Below are 17,284 nucleotides of genomic sequence, written 5' to 3'. Positions count from 1 at the left end.
GATAATTTATAAAATGTCCCAATGCAATTGTTGAATGTAAACAGTCTTTTGAATCAAGGCCTCTTAATCTCTGTACTCTAAACTATTGTGTTGGTCTTACCAAAGGAACTTCCTGTATTTATTTCCTGTGTAGCTGCTGTGCCAACATGTGTGTTCCTATGGAGTCAGATTTCTGTTCAGTTGTGGTAATACGAGCTTTGTAGTTGCGAATGTTTTATGAAGACAAGTCAGCCCAAATGAATAGATATTTGAATAAGCCCACTTAAAACCAATGAGGTTATTCAGTTGTGTTTGTATTCTGTGTTGAGAAAGGGGTGTGGGGAAGTGGTGAGACAGTAACAAAGTGAAAAGCGTACACATATTCATGGTAATTACTCTTGAGTATGAGCAGTAGTTTTGATATTTTTAGAGCACTTAACAGGCTCCAAAGTTTCCTGTGTCCATTTTGACCATGCTTTCTCAGAGCTGAGAAGAATTAAGTTATCAAGTCAAACTTTTAAAAATACTACCTTATGTTGGCACTCTTATGACTTTGGTTACCAAAACAATAGTGCGCTACAGATAAAGTAGGGTGAAATAAGATTCTCCATGCCAGATGTTTCTGAAGCTTGAACAAAATAGTTCAGATACATCAGGTGGCTAGTCCTTCTCAAAATGATGACAAAAGCTGTGCCATTTCACTTCTGGTCAGTATGTTGATCAGACTGCAATAAAAATGGAGTGGGCCGTCTTACGTTTTCACCAACCCTTCTACAAAGGAACAGTGAAATTTTAACATGATTGGAAGTTCTTCACAACAGCATAATGATGATTAAGCATCTCCAACACAATGGCTCAAAAATCGTCCCAATGTGTTCTTAATAGCATTAAGCCAGATTTGCTTTACATGTTAGGTAAGACTCAGTACACTTTCCAGACAGTGACATATTTCTAGAATATTTACCTTGAAGGAGCAAATACAGAGAGAATACGCCTGGGATGGAGCCACCGTTGATCATTCATCTTGATTTGCAGTTACAGGCAGTCCCCAAGTTACAAACAAGATAGCTTTTGTAGGCTTGTTCTTAAGCTTATATTTTATGTTATTTTATTTTCTGATTTTCTGTTGTGTTTTTGTGTTATATTGTGTTTTCTGTATTGATGGGCATGGTCTCATGTAAACCGCCCCAAATCCCCTTTGGGGAGATGGTGGCAGGGTATAAATAAAGTTATTATTAAGCTGAATTTGTTTGTAAGTTGGAACAGGTACATTTTAAGTTTATCTCCAACCAGATAGATAGATGGATGGATGGATGGATGGATGGATGGATGGATGGATAGCTTTGGATAGCATGGGGAAGGATTAATACCCCTATAGTTTCCTTTGCTGTCGGTGCCCCTGTTCAGAAGATTTCACCTCAGCTGTGTTGTTGAAGGATTTCAAGGCTGGAATCACTGGGTTGCTATGAGTTTTCTGGACTGTATGACCATGTTCCAGAAGCATTTTGTCTTTGACGTTTCACCTGCATCTATGGCAGGCATTCTTTGAGCATTAGGAAGAACTTCCTGACTGTGAGAGCCCTGGAGTGTGGTGGAAGCTTCTTCTTTGGAAGCTTTTAAACAGAGACTGGGTGGCCATCTGTTGGGGGTGCTTTGAACGCGATTTTCCTGCTTCTTGACAGGGGGTTGGACTGGATGGCCCATGAGGTCTCTTCCAACTCTAGGATTCAGAGGTCGTGATGTATGTTGGAAACAATGCAAGTGGGGTTTATATATCTGTGGAATGTCCAGGGTGGGAGAAAAAACTCTTGTCTATTTGAGGCAAGTGTGAATGTTTCAGTCGGCCACCTTGATTAGCATTTATTAGTCTTATAGTTTCAAGATCTGGCTGTTTACTGCCTGGGGGAATCTTTCATTGGAAGATGTTAGCAGGCCCTGATTAATTCATATCTGGAATTCCTCTGTTTTCTGAACATTGTTCTTTATTCACTGTCCCGATTTTAGAGTTTTTTAATTCTGGTAGCCAGATTTTGTTCATTTTCATTGTTTCCTCCTTTCTGTTGAAATTGTCCACATGCTTGTGGATATCAATGGCTTCTCTGTATAGTCTGACATGGTTGTTGTTAGAGTGGTCCAGCCTTTCTGTATTCTCAAATAATATCCTGTATCCAGGTCGATTCATCAAGTGCTTGGCTATGGCTGACTTCTCTGGTTGGATTAGTCTGCAGTGCTTTTCATGTATTTTGTTCTTTCTCTGAACATTCCACATATATATAAACCCCACTTGCATAGTTTCCAACAGACCTCACAACCTCTGAGGATGCCTGCCATAGATGGAGGCAAAACGTCAGGAGAAAATGCTTATGGAACATGGTCATACAGCCCGGAAAACTCACAGCAACCCAGTTTCACCTCACTTTCTGTCCCTGTGAGAATTGGATAATGAAAAATTTGGCTTGTTATGGAAACAAGGACTAGTGATAAAGTTTCAGTGGAGACACCTTTTCCCTGTGATAATTCTTCCAGGTGTGAATTTCCCTACCAAGGGGTAGATTTCTCTCACTTTCTCTTGTCTCACCCCCATTCTTAATTATAAGCTGTTTGTAAGTTGGATGTTTGTAACTTGGGGACTGCCTGTATAGTGGTCCCTTGGTATCCTCTGGGGTTTGGCTCCAGCATTCTCCATGGGATACCTAAATTCATAGATACTTAGGTTTTATTTAATGGATAAGGGGAGGGAGATATTTTCAAGCCATTAATGATTGTATCTGTATATACTGTATGATTTTATCCCATTTTTAATGTAAGTTGGCTAGATATCAACTTCTTTTTTTCTAAAACTTCAGCTCATGCTCGTCTGCCCAGGGTAGATTATAAACCAACTGGCCAAGCTGTATCATAAAATGCAACCTGTTAACACATTAAAAATGGAAGGTTCTAGATTTACAAACTCCCCTTATTTCCAGTTGTGCTTGCCCATTATAAAGAGGCATTGCAATCTTCCTTGCCATTGCTGATTGTGGGAAAGTAACAGTTAAAGTAAGAGAGGGTAGAAAAAAACAGGAATATCTGTCCATAGCAGCATGCCATCACTTTGGATATTTGAAGACTCCAGTATTAGTACTTCCAGAAGATGAGTGATTACAGTTTACCTTATATGGAATATTAGATTCTTATTTATTATTTATTTACGACATTTATATGCCGCCCTTCTCACCCCGAAGGGGACTCAGAGCGGCTTACAAGGTATATATTACATACAATATATTATATTATTAGCATAGTACAATGTCAACATTAAACATTGCTATATTGCACCATACCACTATATTGTAATATTATAAATAATAACTATAATATATTATTATTATATTGCATTATATTATAATATTATAAATATTATATGTATATAGAATATATTATATTACATTATCCTATACTATATTATATTTTATTGTATTCTTAAAAGGGGGAATGATGCCAAATGGGCTACAAGACAAATTTCCAAAACCCCATTGTAACACCTTTATTAAAGCATTTGAAAGGGTACAACATTCCCCCTTCAAGCTGTTGGTCATAACAGAATTTGTATAAAGTCATAAAATTGTTTTCAAAGGTTCTGCAGTCATGAAGTGCGAAACACAATACACTTTTTTGATGTAAGGTGTATATTTAATGTTTACAGATAGATTAGGGAAACATCACTTTTAACCTTGAATTCTTATTTCTAAAGTTACATCTTGTGTAATTAAATCGGTTGATGTAAAGCTTGTGTTACAGCCCTTCCTGCTCCCTTTGTTGTCCTTTTCTTCATTTGTATAGTATCAGTAGTGTTTAAATAATAATCTTACCCTGTGCAATGAAACTTTTATTATCATGTTGTTTTGCTTCTTCTGTTAATAAGAATGGACTTCTGAGCAACTGAATGCTTAATAAACAAGAAATTTGCAAATGAATGTTTTACATGAGTTGTCGAAGGCTTTCATGGCTCGAATCACTGGGTGGTTGTGTGTTTCCAGGGCTGTATGGCCATGTTCCATAAGCATTCACTCCTGATGTTTCACCTTCATCTATGGCAGGCAATCCTCAGAGTTTGTGAGGTCTGTTGGAAACTAAGAAAATGGGGTTTATATATCTCTGGAATGTCCAGATATCTGAACAAAATCTGGCTACCAGTATTTAAAAATTCTAAAATCATAACAGTAAATAAAGAACAACACTCAAAAATGGGAATTCCAGACAAGAAACAGCCAGGGCCACCTAATCACCTCCCAACAAAGGATTCCCCCAGGCAGGAAGCAGCCAGACCTTGAAAACTGCTTGGCCATTAAATGCTAATCAAGTTGTCCAATTCTATATTCACACCTCAAACAGACAAGAGTCCTTTCTCCCACCCTGGACATTCCACAGATATATAAACCCCATTTTTTTTAAGTTTCCAACAGACCTCACAACCTGAGGATGCCTGCCATAGATGCAGGCAAAACGTCAGGAGAGAATGCTTCTGGAACATGGCCATAACAGGCCAGAAAACACATAACAACCCAAATGTTTTAAAGATACATAGATTATGAGTTAACTAGTAATGAAACTCTTCAGAATACAAATATTGTACATTTGCATTTGAACAAGCTGATTTCTTTTTTAAAGACACTTTCTTATGTCTCAGCATATGAAGCTACCCAGGCATCTTTCATTGCAGTGATAGATTGATTATTTTTACAGTTACAATGGTGGCATCTGTGTCGATGGTGTGAATTGGTTTCGCTGTGAATGTGCTCCTGGGTTTGCTGGACCAGACTGCAGAATTAGTAAGTACCTGCATAGAGGAAATACTAAGTAGGTCATCCTGCTGCTGACCGAAACTCTTTGTTATGCCATACCCTTTGACCTTTCATGCATTAAATTGGCATTAGCTGTATCCCAAATAAAGAAGCAGTGACTTGCTGAATTATTTATAGATGTGGATCTTTATCTTATAAGGAAGGGGGATCTTTTTGTTTTTAGACAGAATCCCTTTATTCATTTGACAAATGCAATTATAATGACCTCCAAGCAACTTTTTCATTGGCATGGTTTTGGCATGTGCAGAGTTGATCTCCATAAAGAGAACATTCCCATATTATTCACTTAATTTGGGGGAGACTTGGAGAAATCAGCTCATGGTTTACAAATTCCCTTTCTTGAGCACAAAATCTTTGCTCTTACCCTCATCTGAATACCTTTTTTGGCACTAACTGTCGGCATCTAGCTGTTTTCCCAAAATTGGGGCCTAGAGAGGCTTACTTTTTTTTCTTTAGCGTTGGGCTTTCTCAGATTGTGTTATATAGGTTGAGCATCCCCTGTTCAAAATTGGGAGACCAGAAATGGTTTTGATTTTGGATTTATTTATTTATTTAGATTTTGGAATATAATATTTCCATATGCATAATGAGAATTTGTGGAGATGGGACCCATATTTGAATATGAAATTAATTTCTGTTTCATATGCACCTTATGCACATAGCCTGGAGGTATTTCATACAACATTTTTTAATAAGTTTGTGCATCCAACAAAGATTATGTACCCTGAATTGTCAAAAATCAAGGGTTTCTCTATCTCAGCCATTCATGGGGGCGATTTTGGAATTTGAAGAATTGCAGATTTCCTGGTAAATGATACTCAATCTGTATTGGCTGCAGATGTGTCCTCTGTTTGCTTGTGCTTCTGATGGCTGCTTGTGTGATGGAAGCAAAATCAGACATAAAGTTTTCCTAGCTTATAAAGACAAGGTCAGGAAGATAGATATTTGCCGTACATCTTAGATCAGTGGTTCCCAACTTTTATTTGACCAGGTACTACTTTGACCAGAGACCACTCCCCAACATTAGTACCAAAAGGGTTACGAATCGGTTTTTGGTCAACTTCAGATTTGGTTATTTGAGGTGCTGATTCAGAAAATTGCATTGTATAGACCACATCAGCTCTAGTTTCCGATACAGCACATATGCTATCCAGTAGTCACAATCTGCTTGCCTACAGAAAATCATATGTGATAATCTAGAGCTGATGTGGTAGTAGTAATCTTTCGTGGGTAGCCAGCCTCTCCCCCCCCCCCCCCCCCCCCGACATCCCCATTGCCTTGGCACCATAAGAGGGGTTCGTGAGACCAGTTGCTCTTGTTGTCTGTGATTTCGAGGCAAGTAGTAACGATGCGGCTGTGGACCATATTTTAGTTCTTGTGAACTAAAATATGGACTAGAGCCATGATGGTGAACCTATGACACGTGTGTCAGCACTGACATGCATGGCTATTTTTGATGACACGCAGACACATGCGACCACATACAGAGAAAAACACCTTATAAGAGCCAATCTATTTCCATCCTTAAATTTGTAAAAGGCTCTACAAATTTAACATCTGCACATTTGAGCATTGTTCACTCCATAACTCAGCACGGATTATACATTTTTCTTATTTAAACTATAAATATTGCAAAATTATGGGTTTTTTCTCAAAGTGACACTCCACCCAAGTTATGCTCAGGTTTTTGGCAAATTTTGACACACCAAGCTCAAAAGGTTGCCCATCACTGGACTAGAGGAAAGAGATAAAAATCGAATTGCTCTATTCCAAGATAAGTCTGTTAAAAAGCTCTAAACCCCTGCTTTTTCATTAAAATGCTGTTTAAAAGTAGCCTTACTAAAACGTTGAAAATTCCTTATACTGCTGTATTTGTTGCCTTCTGTATGCATATGTCCAACTGAAGTCTAGTTGGGCTGGGTAGCACCCCAAAATTGTAATGTTTTCCATACTAAACACTGTGTAAAAATGGCTGCATTTTTCATTCCTTTCAGATATTGATGAATGCCAATCCTCCCCTTGTGCATATGGTGCTACTTGTATTGATGAAATCAATGGCTACCGATGTACTTGCCCTCGTGGGCGAGCGGGTGCTAGATGCCAAGAAGGTAACTTAAATCTTTAAACTAAGACCAGTATTGAATACTCCTTGAAGTTCGGTGCCTTGTACATACACAGCAGGGTATGCTGTAGTCTATATGTAAATTGAACTTGGTATTCTCGTTCTTGCTTGGTCGCACACTTAGATTGAATTACTTCCTTCGCTGTCTTCCTGTTTTGCAGTGATAGAGTTCGGAAAGTCTTGCTGGTCTAGAGGAATTTCCTTTCCCCATGGCAGTAGATGGGAGCAAGAATGCAACAACTGTCATTGTCTCAATGGCCGTATTGACTGCACCAAGGTATTGCACACAAATATTCTCTTCCTCCAAAATATTCAGCTCTCACTTGTACATCAGCCTCATTAATTATGTATTTCTGTAGCACTTCACTGAGAAATAGCTACTGATCTCTTGGTCAGGTTTTATCCTAATGCTTCAGTCCAGTTGCTGGTCCCAACTAAAGTAAATGCAGTGAATCATTGACATTTACATTCATGTCAGTTTGCCATTCAGCAGTTGATTAAGTGAGCCTAATCTAGTTCTCAATTGGATTTAGGGCAAATCCTCAATTTAGTTTTGCCAATCCACAGAAATGTTTTAGTTAGGAGCAAAGAATAAGAATAATGCCTTGCTTTGGAAAAATGCTCTGCTTTCACATTTTTTAAAAATATTTTTATTTATTTTTATTGTTTTCGTTTAGTTTATTATATTGTTTAGAGGGTGGAAGCTGGCTGTTGATTTGTATTGGGTGAAATAAATTGCAAAGTATTGTGAAGGTTTGTTTTAGAATTTGTATTTGGTATTTGGGGTGAAAATAATCCCTGAGGAGGCAGTCATTCCTCTTAGAATAAAATCAGGAGTGGAGCAGATTTTGCCGGCAGCTACAGAGTGCATGTAAAGGAGTCAGTGGGCTCTTTGTAGAGAATATGTAGGGGGGAAAACACAGGATGCCTATTGTTGAACACCTCCCAGTTATATAAAGTACAGTAGAGTCTCGCTTATCCAACATAAACGGGCCGGCAGAACGTTGGATAAACAAAAATGTTGGATAATAATGAGGGATTAAGGAAAAGCCTATTAAACATCAAATTACATTATGATTTTACAAATTTAGCACCAAAACATCATGCTTTATAACAATTTGACAGAAAAAGCGGTTCAATGCACATTAACATTATGTAATAATTACTGTATTTACGAATTTAGCACCAAAACATCGCAATGTATTGAAACAGCTGTGGATTCAGGCGGGAGGCAGACTGCGTTGGATAATATAGAATGCTAGATGAGCGAAAGTTGAATAAGCGAGACTCTACTGTATTATATTTAAGTTTAAACCTATCTTTTTCTTATTTAATCGGCCAGAAGTGTAAATATGCAGCCTTCCAGATAGCATTGGACTTCCAACTATCACTCCAAGCCAGCATGGATAGTGTTATGGAATGATGACAGTCTTAACAGTTTATGTTTCCAGTCTCTGTGCTAGGCAGACCCCTTTCTCTTTGCAACCAGATAGTAGGTTGTCCACTACAGTTTTAATGGTTTGCAGGCGAGTTGCTATATGCAAAAATGAAAAGATCTGTGTTGATTCTAGGTATGGTGTGGGAGGAAACCCTGTTTGTTTACCAAACATGTGGCCCGTGCTAGCTACCAATGCCCAAGAGGTCAGGAATGCCAAGAAAGCATTTATATCAAATGCTTCCAACCACCTTGTGATGACTGGGGAGAGTGCAATGAATTGGAACCTCTGCCTGCAAACATCAAGTGTCCTCCCAATTCAAACTACTTGGACAACAGCTGTGCAAGAATTACTCTGATTTTTAACAGAGAGAAAATACCACCGGTGAGAATCTTAAGACTTGTTAATTTACTTGTTTTGGAACTAAGTATCTATCCAACTATGTAGTAATGAAGCTTTCTCTTTGAATCTCACTGAAGTGCTTTTAATACTTTTGCATACACTCCACAATGGATCATATTGTACAATCAAATATTAGTCTTAAAATAGTTTTAAAGAATAGGCAGCAAGTAATTGCAATAGGTACCTTCTGTTAGTATTGTCTTAGAAACCAAATACGTCCTTAGTTCCAAAGAAGGGCTGGGCAGTTGTGAAGGTGGCATTCTTACACACGCACACCTCATTAGCTACACAAATGTTCCACTTCCGGTTCTAGCATTCAGCCTAAAGATAGTCCTCAGTTTTTCCCAGATTGTTGGGAGCAAGAATCTGAACCATTTATGATGCCCATGAATTCATAAGATAAAATGCTTGTATCACACATGATCAGAAGTATACATTACCCCTCAGTACATATACCAAGAGATGCTGTGCTGGATGGGGTGATGCCTGGAATCAGCTGTCTCCACCCCACTTTCAGACTTCAATTAATATACCTTTAATTTGTCTGGTGAAAATGTCATAGATTTCAGCTCCTATTTCCTAATTTTTCCCAAGGTGGTAGAGAGTCTAAAGAAAAACAAAGTAAAACAATGAGACAACTGAATATAAAAAAACTCATTTCTGATGTTTTCAGTCTCCCTTGTGTATTTTGTGCATTATGTGGTAAACCATAAAGATGAGGTTCTTTCTTCCACTATATGTTGATGTTAACTGTAATACATGCTTGTTGCAAAACTGTATTCTTTACATTTTTTAAACCTCTGCTTTCATTCTTACAGAGCACTACTGTTGAAAACATTTGCTCTGAAATCAGATACCTACCAGCTACTAGATCTGTTTCTAGTGAGAAAATGTTGTTAGTGTTGTGTGATCTGTCCTACTCCATAGAAAATGCAGTGGAGGTTGCTGTGGTGAGTATTAGTGGATTCGTTTCTGTTTTAGATACATGAATATTTTGATTGCCGTTGTCTTGATCATAGCAAGATTATGAGTCTGCCAGCTGAAGACCGTGTGAAGGATTCCCATGACCTGGCTCATCAGGGGGCTGGGTGATGCATTGTTAATTGTCAGATGGACCTGGCCAAGAAATTACTATAATTCTGGATAGGATAGGATTCTCCCGCCAGATCTTAGGAAAGTGACATTTTGAGACTGCTACAACCCTCCAAATTCAAGAATAGCTGTTTTAAAAAAAGACAAATTTCGATCTCCATATTAATCAGAGAGACAAAATACCTCAAGCTGGAAAATCTATATGTTTCTTCATTGGGTAAATATATATTGTAAAGCCTTCTGTGGGAAACAGTTGCATGGGCATGACAGTGTCAGAGCGATATCATCTGCACGTTGTTTTTATGTGGTCTGCGGTTTGCGGACTGTGAAATTAGACACATTAGGCTATGTCCCAAATGGCCCTAACCCCACACAAAAAATGAGAAAGGTAACAAAAAAGTACTGTATAATTTGGTTCTGAATTGAGTACATAGCCCTAAACAGTTCTGGCCCAGCTTACTTGTCCAAGCGTTTATCCCTCTATGAACCATCTCGGAGATTAAGATCATCTAGTGAGGCCCTGCTCTCGGTCCCAGCTCCTTCACAGGTGCAACTGAAGGGAACGAGAGACAGGGCCTTCTCATTGGTGGCCCCTCAGCTGTGGAACTCCCTCCCCCAGTGATGTTAGATTACCCCCCTCCCTCCTGACCTTCAGAAAGAGAGTGAAAACATGGCTTTGGGATCAAGTCTTCAGAGAAGAACTATAGTGCAATAGATGGACTGGAATTATGTGCAGTGACTACCGGAATGACCTGGACTATGATTGTGAATAGTGTGGTTTTATAGTGATAGTAATGTTTTTTAAATGTTTTAATGTATTTCAATTTTGATATTAGTTTTAATTTAAATGTTTATTTTTATTGTATATTGTTGTTGATGCAATGAATTGTTGCCTGTCTGTAAGCCGCCTTGAGTCCCCTTCGGGGTTGAGAAAAGTGGAATATAAATATAGTAAGTAAATAAATAAAAATATAAGGACTCCACTTTAAACTTCAAATCTCTCTCTGCTTGATGCAGCAAGTATGACCTGATGTCCCCTCCTTCCTAGATAGAGAATGATTATGAAAGCAACTATGGGGACATTCCAATTTTGATTTGGAGTAGTAGAGCTGGGGAAAGGGGTTTTAACCATTCTCATTTAATAAGCGACTCAAGAGTAGGGAAAAACAGTTACATAATTGGAAAAGAATGGCAAATATTATGTGAAAAAAATGAACTACTCACCCCTTGGGCTATTCGTAATTAGAGCAAAGGAAAGAGATTGCCATAGGACACCTGCGCCCAAGCTAGAGAAGTTTGTCCCCTAAATTTTTGCTTACAGCCTAAATTGTCCAGGAAATAGACAGTTGCTCACAACTAAACCCTGCTCTGAAAAACAGAATAGATTCTTTTGTGGTGATGCATGTTAAGACAATGGCCCCTCTGCTATTGCTCACGTTGAGTTTGCTTACTGGAGCAAAATGCCTTGGCTATCCTTAACCGGAAAGGTAAGCTGAGTTCATCTTGGAAGGGAGATTTGAGCAGAGGGCTTCCCAAGGTCCAAAGCCTGCTCACTGTTACCCAGTGTTTAAGGCCAGCAGAGAGGCCCTTGCAGCTTTTGGCGCAGTTATTGGTCAGATATTCTTAGCTGGGCTATCTTTGCTTTACTCGTACAACTGAAGAATGCTCTCGGCTGTGATGCAAACTGAGGGGAGTAGGCAGTTATATATAACAGATTATATCAGTAGTGTAAATGCCTAGCCAGATAATATCTCAAAAGACTCCAAAGGATGACTAAGTTTAGCTCAGTGGTGTAAATAATGTGGAAGTCTGCCATGTGTAACTTAACCGTACAGTTGCCTGAACTCTAATGGCAAGGTGCAGGATACTAGCATAATATTTTCATACGGGGTTGATACTACCACTAGGCTTTAACAACAAACTAGGATAAGTCCATAGACAATACAGAATGGTCAATACAGAAAAAGAAGTCATTTGTTTTGAACTTTTTTTTATCTTCTTTTCGCAGTCTTTCATCTCGCATCAAGATGAGATTGATAATAGCCGTATACAGAATGCTGCCAATACGATCGTAAACGCCATTACAAAGCGACAGAATAGCACGGTTATGCTGGCAATAATTGAAGTCAAAATAGAGACCGTAGTAGTTGGGAATCCTCCTTCAGGTATTGTATATGTGTTTTTGCACACACATGTTAAATTTTAGCAGCCTGCCTCAAAATAGAGCAATACAATCCATATAATTCTGTGATTCCTTTGTAGGACATCTTTTGCTTTTCATTTCTTTAAAACGTACAATGCATTGTGTTGTCAAAGGCTTTCATGGCTGGAATCACGGGGTTGCTGTGAGTTTTCCAGGCTGTATGGCCATGTTCCACAAGCATTTTCTCCTGACATTTCATCCACATCCATGGCAGGCATTCTCAGAGGTTGTGAGGATGTGTGATGTGTGAAATCCACGAGCATGTGGACAATTTCAACAGAAAGGAGGAAACAATGAAAATGAACAAAATGTGGGTGACTACCAGTATTAAAAAAATACTCTAAAAATAGGAAAGTAAATAAAGAACAACACTCTGAAAACACATGAATTCTGGACATAAAACAATCAGGGCCAATGTGGATGGCTACCAGTAATAAAAAAAACTCTAAATTAGGACAGTAATAAAGAACAACAGGTGAATTCTAGACATGAAACAATCAGGGCCAGCTAACACCTTCCAATAAAGGATCCCACCAGGCAGGAATCAGCCAGGCCTTGAGCTGCAAGGCTTTTCAGTGTTAATTAAGGCGATTAACTACAACATTCACACTTGCCTCTAACAGACAAGAGTTCTTTCTTCCACCCCGGACATTCCACAGATATATAAATCCCATTTTTCCCAACATACCTCATAACCTCTGAGGATGCCTGCCATAGATGTGGGCAAAATGTCAGGAAAGAATGCTTCTGGAACATGGCCAAACAGCCCAGAAAACTCACAGCAACCCAGCACTTTCCTAGACTGCAACTTAGAAATAGATAATTCGGGAACTTCTTCTTCCTACCCAAACAAAGCTGGTTTTTACCTTGTAATGCATTAGCTATATTGTACATGGAAGTACGAAATGGCCAATTAAAACCGTGATACATACTATTAAGTTTAGTTATTGTTCCTAAAAGAGGAGTAATAACAATATGAAATTTCAGTCTCTTCCTGGAACAAGGATGGTGTGATTGAACAGAAAGACCTCAGTGCATACTACTTGGGTCTAGTGTGCCTGCCTAGTAGTTCAAATGCCAGACTTCACACTAACTATAGTACAGCTTCCTACTTCCTTTTTTTTAATGACTTCACAATGTAGGATTTCCAAACTTTACTGTTTCTTATTACACATGCACATCTCATCAGCTACACAAATGATCTTTGTGATCACATCTCCCTCTATGAATCGGCGCAAACTTTTAAGATCTTCTAGGGAGGCCCTCCTTTCGCTCCCACCACCGTCACAAGCATGGTTGGTGGGGATGAGAGAGAGGGCCTTCTCAGTGGTGGCCCCCCACCTCTGGAACGCCCTTCCTAGAGAAATAAGACAGGCTCCATCCCTCCCCTCCTTTTGTAAGAGCCTGAAGACCTGGTGGTTTAAACAAGCCTTTAAGAACTACTAGTTCTAGCTCAGCCCCAGATACTGTTGAATATGACCATATCTTTTTCTACCAATTACCCAGGTCACTTCCTCCTATTAGGTTCCGGAAATGAACAGCCATAGTTTCTACCTAATTTCCTGGGCCCTCTACAAATTGCACTAGCCTTGGCCCAGCCTTTTAAATTGCCTTGAACAGGCAGGATTATTTTAAATATATATGTGCTATTGTGATTTTTTATGCTTATATTGTCTTGTTAATTTTATGTTTATGCTGTTTTCTTTGTATGTATTGATGATGTTACTTGGAAACCGCTCTGAGTCCCCTCGGAGAGATAGAGTGGTATACAAATAAAGTTTTTTTGTTGTTGTTGTTGTCCTGAGTCCCCTTGGGGAGATGGAGGCAGGGTGCAAAAATAAACTTCTTATTATATTATTATTTTCAAACAGGTTTCCGTTTGTTAGATTGTTGTAGGTTTTTTCGGGCTATATGGCCATGGCCTAGAGGCATTCTCTCCTGACGTTTCACCTGCATCTATGGCAAGCATCCTCAGATGAGGATGCTTGCCATAGATGCAGGTGAAACGTCAGGAGAGAATGCTTCTAGACCATGGTCATAAAGCCTGAAAAAAACCCACAAGAACCCAGTGATTCCGGCCATGAAAGCCTTCGACAATACATTTCCTTTTGTTGTTTCCTATTTTTTCTTGTTCAGCATGCTTAGAGGACCTACATTCGTAAGACATTTGAGAAAGTAGTACTGGTTGAACAACAATAATATTCACATTATGCCACTGGAACTATTATTTAGCGCATTTTCTCTTGACTCAAGAAAAATCGGAAACAACAAAAGGAAACCTGTTTGAAAATAATAATATAATAAGTTTATTACAAGCATCTTTGCTCTGTTCTGATTACTGTTCTTTGCTCACTGGGCTGTGTGTTTGCCTTGTTTCCTAGATTACCTGGTCCCAATCCTCTGTGCAGTTTTTGGTATTGTCTGTTTAACCTGCATAATCATCTGTGTGTGGTGGACGCGAAAGAGAAGAAAAGAGAGAGAGAGAACCCGCCCACCCAGAGAAGAGGCTGCGAATAATCAGTGGGCGCCTCTAAATCCCATACGGAATCCCATAGAGAGACCTTACAATCAAAAAGGCATCCATTACGAACATAAAAAATTTATATCTCCTCAAAAAAGAACTTATGACGGAGTAGAGGAGTATATTGAGTATGAGGAGGAGGAGGAGGAGGAGGAGAGAGAGGTCATGGAAGTGGACAAATTCCTCTCTCACAAACTTTCAAAGCCTTTGTCAACAAAGGCAGTGGACTCGCTAGAGAATAGTCCTATTAAGAAATCTCTTCAGACAACCAAAATAGACAACAGATGTGTAAAAAATGTGAACACAACAAATCTTGAAGGCGGAAGAGACTAAGCCGGTGTTTGGACCATGGCCGTGTACGGCCTGCGTTGAATGGTGTTGGAGAATTGGGCGTCTCCACTCTGTCTGCATCAAGGACATTATTATTGTCTGGAGTCAAAAATGTTCATAGTTACTTTATTTTGAATAAAAAAATCTAAAATGAGAAAATAAAAAATTATTTTGTTTCTTTTAGCCTTGTATAAATTATTCAATGACTGTCAGATGATAGAGTAATCTTTGATAGTTGCTATTTTTGTAAATTTTACGTAGAATACACTTGCTGTGTGGCAGAGGAGGGAAGTTTGTATTTCCAATTATTTCATAAAAGTTTATCACTCAAGACTCCACACTGTTTACCAAATGGGTTCCTTTTTACCTGTTAACAACAGTGGCTTTAAAACCTCCTGGTTGAGGAAGTTCCTGAACATGAAGAACAACGAGAGATATTCCTCCTGAGCTGTTCTTTTGAATCCTTACTACAAGCCGCTCCCTGCACTTAACTTCTGCAAGTTTTTCCTCCCAGAAAAATTTGCCTTATTTTTTTGGAACAACAAAAAAGTGAAAGTCTATAGAGATCTCTCAAACTGTGGTTTGAAAAAAAAGTGGCCTTTTTTAATTTGAATATGTCAATTTGTTTAAATTTATCTTAGGATTGCAGTATTGACACACGAGCCAAGTGCCTTGAAATTTCAGCTTTCTTTTTGTATAGCAACTGTCAAAGACTGCCATTCCCATCTAAGTTTACCACAACAGGATATTTTATGTCCTCAGACTGGTCTGGTTTATTTTCAGATTGTGTGAGTGCATTTTATTTGTGTAAATATGTACATATTTAAGTGAATCACTTCTGTATATTTGAGTTAATAACTTAAAAATATTTTTGGTCTTTTTAAACGTCATTCCTTTTTAATTTATGTCGCAGAAAGGGAAGTTTTATGGCAGTTTCTAAACACACACACAAAAAATGGATGCAAAAAAACTTATTTTGGTATTATGTCCATATTACAAAGTGATGTTAATGCAATCAATGTTGGGAATCTGTTGGTCACAATTTTTGTACTTTTTTCAATGTATCGCAACCATTTCACATGTAAATAGATCCAAACTGTTTCCTTACATCTCAAGAATGCAGAAAGTAAGTATACTGTACAGTATAAAGATATCAAGGCAATATTTTTTTCCTTTTGTGAATGTCTATTACATGTGGTATTGCTTTTTTGCATTTTTTTAAAAATACAGGCCTAATGAAGGGAACAATTTCTTTTTTTTCTCTCATTTCTTGTTTCTGTTTAACGCTTATTTGCCTCTTTGGGAGAGGGATAAGTTTGGCAAACTCAGATTGGAACCAGTTGTTGGAGATGGATGAACAACTCTTGGTTTCTTCCTTCCCTCAATCAGCTGTGAGTGGTTCCAAATATTTTGACATGATGATGCGACCATGTTGGGTTCCTCCACCTCTGCTCCACTTCATTGGCTGCTACTTGTGGAGGTGGATGAATTCACCACGTAGCAACATCATGCCAGGTGGATTGCGTCTCTTGATGCAAGAAGGGAGAACCATTCAGAAGGGCTGTTCTTTCCAGACAGCTGGTTCCATCTCAGAAGGTGGAATACCTCACAACGAGAAATGGCTATTAATAAACGGAAGGCTTGTGCATTATTTGTGGGGTGATTGTTGTTGCTGGTTTTGTTTTTTTAAAGAAAAAAAGCTTTATTATTAAAGAAATGAGCTATATCTTTATTTTAATTATTGGGGATACCTACTCCTACCTTACTTAACTATATCCTATCATTGCAAAGAAAATCAATGTTTCTCTCTCAACATTTTGGCCACTCAGTGTAACCCAGAATATTTTTGAAACCACTTTTTGTTTTATACATGAACGCAGGAATTGCTTTGCAGGAACTTCTGTGCAGTACCTTTTGTTTGACAATGTTCTTCTATAGCTTTCGGAAGAAAACTATTTATTAAAGCATTTTATAACAACGTTGGCCATTGAAACTTTTTTTCCTCTCCCATTCCCTTTCTATACTTCAGATGCACCAAATGATGCAAGAATTAACATCTCCCCCTCCCGCCCCTTATGGATACTGTGTCCTTTTCCAATTTTTCTCAACACCTTTCTTCAGGTTCTGTTGTCCTTGTAACTAGCTTTGTATTTCAATGCTTCCATCTCCCAAATTCTAATAAAATGGTTTCCCCGTTATATACAACATTTTAGTAATTCAGATTTGCGTAGGACAGTGGTTCTCAACCTTCCTAATGCCGTGACCCCTTGATATAGTTCCTCATGTTGTGGTGACCCCCAACCATAACATTATTTTTGTGCTACTTCATAACTGTAGTTTTGCTACTGTTATGAA

General features: G+C 38.5%; 1 protein-coding gene across 2 annotated transcripts in view; it reads left to right on the top strand.

Annotated features, from left to right (window-relative positions):
* JAG2 (jagged canonical Notch ligand 2) overlaps positions 1 to 16,907 on the top strand; it is a 114,752-nt gene extending 97,845 nt beyond the window's left edge. For both annotated transcript variants that reach the window (XM_060754478.2, XM_060754486.2), the window contains 7 exons: positions 4,705 to 4,790; positions 6,818 to 6,931; positions 7,107 to 7,222; positions 8,517 to 8,765; positions 9,602 to 9,733; positions 11,884 to 12,040; positions 14,460 to 16,907. In XM_060754478.2, coding sequence (XP_060610461.2) covers positions 4,705 to 4,790; positions 6,818 to 6,931; positions 7,107 to 7,222; positions 8,517 to 8,765; positions 9,602 to 9,733; positions 11,884 to 12,040; positions 14,460 to 14,932 — 1,327 coding nt within the window. In that variant the 3' untranslated portion in view covers positions 14,933 to 16,907. The remainder of the gene's footprint in view (positions 1 to 4,704; positions 4,791 to 6,817; positions 6,932 to 7,106; positions 7,223 to 8,516; positions 8,766 to 9,601; positions 9,734 to 11,883; positions 12,041 to 14,459) is intronic.
* Positions 16,908 to 17,284: the final 377 nt, after the last annotated feature.

Source organism: Anolis sagrei, chromosome 1 (genome assembly GCF_037176765.1).
Source record: "Anolis sagrei isolate rAnoSag1 chromosome 1, rAnoSag1.mat, whole genome shotgun sequence".
Lineage (NCBI taxonomy): Eukaryota > Metazoa > Chordata > Lepidosauria > Squamata > Dactyloidae > Anolis > Anolis sagrei.
Note: the sequence above shows the minus strand (reverse complement) of the source record. Positions and strands in the feature narration are given on the sequence as shown.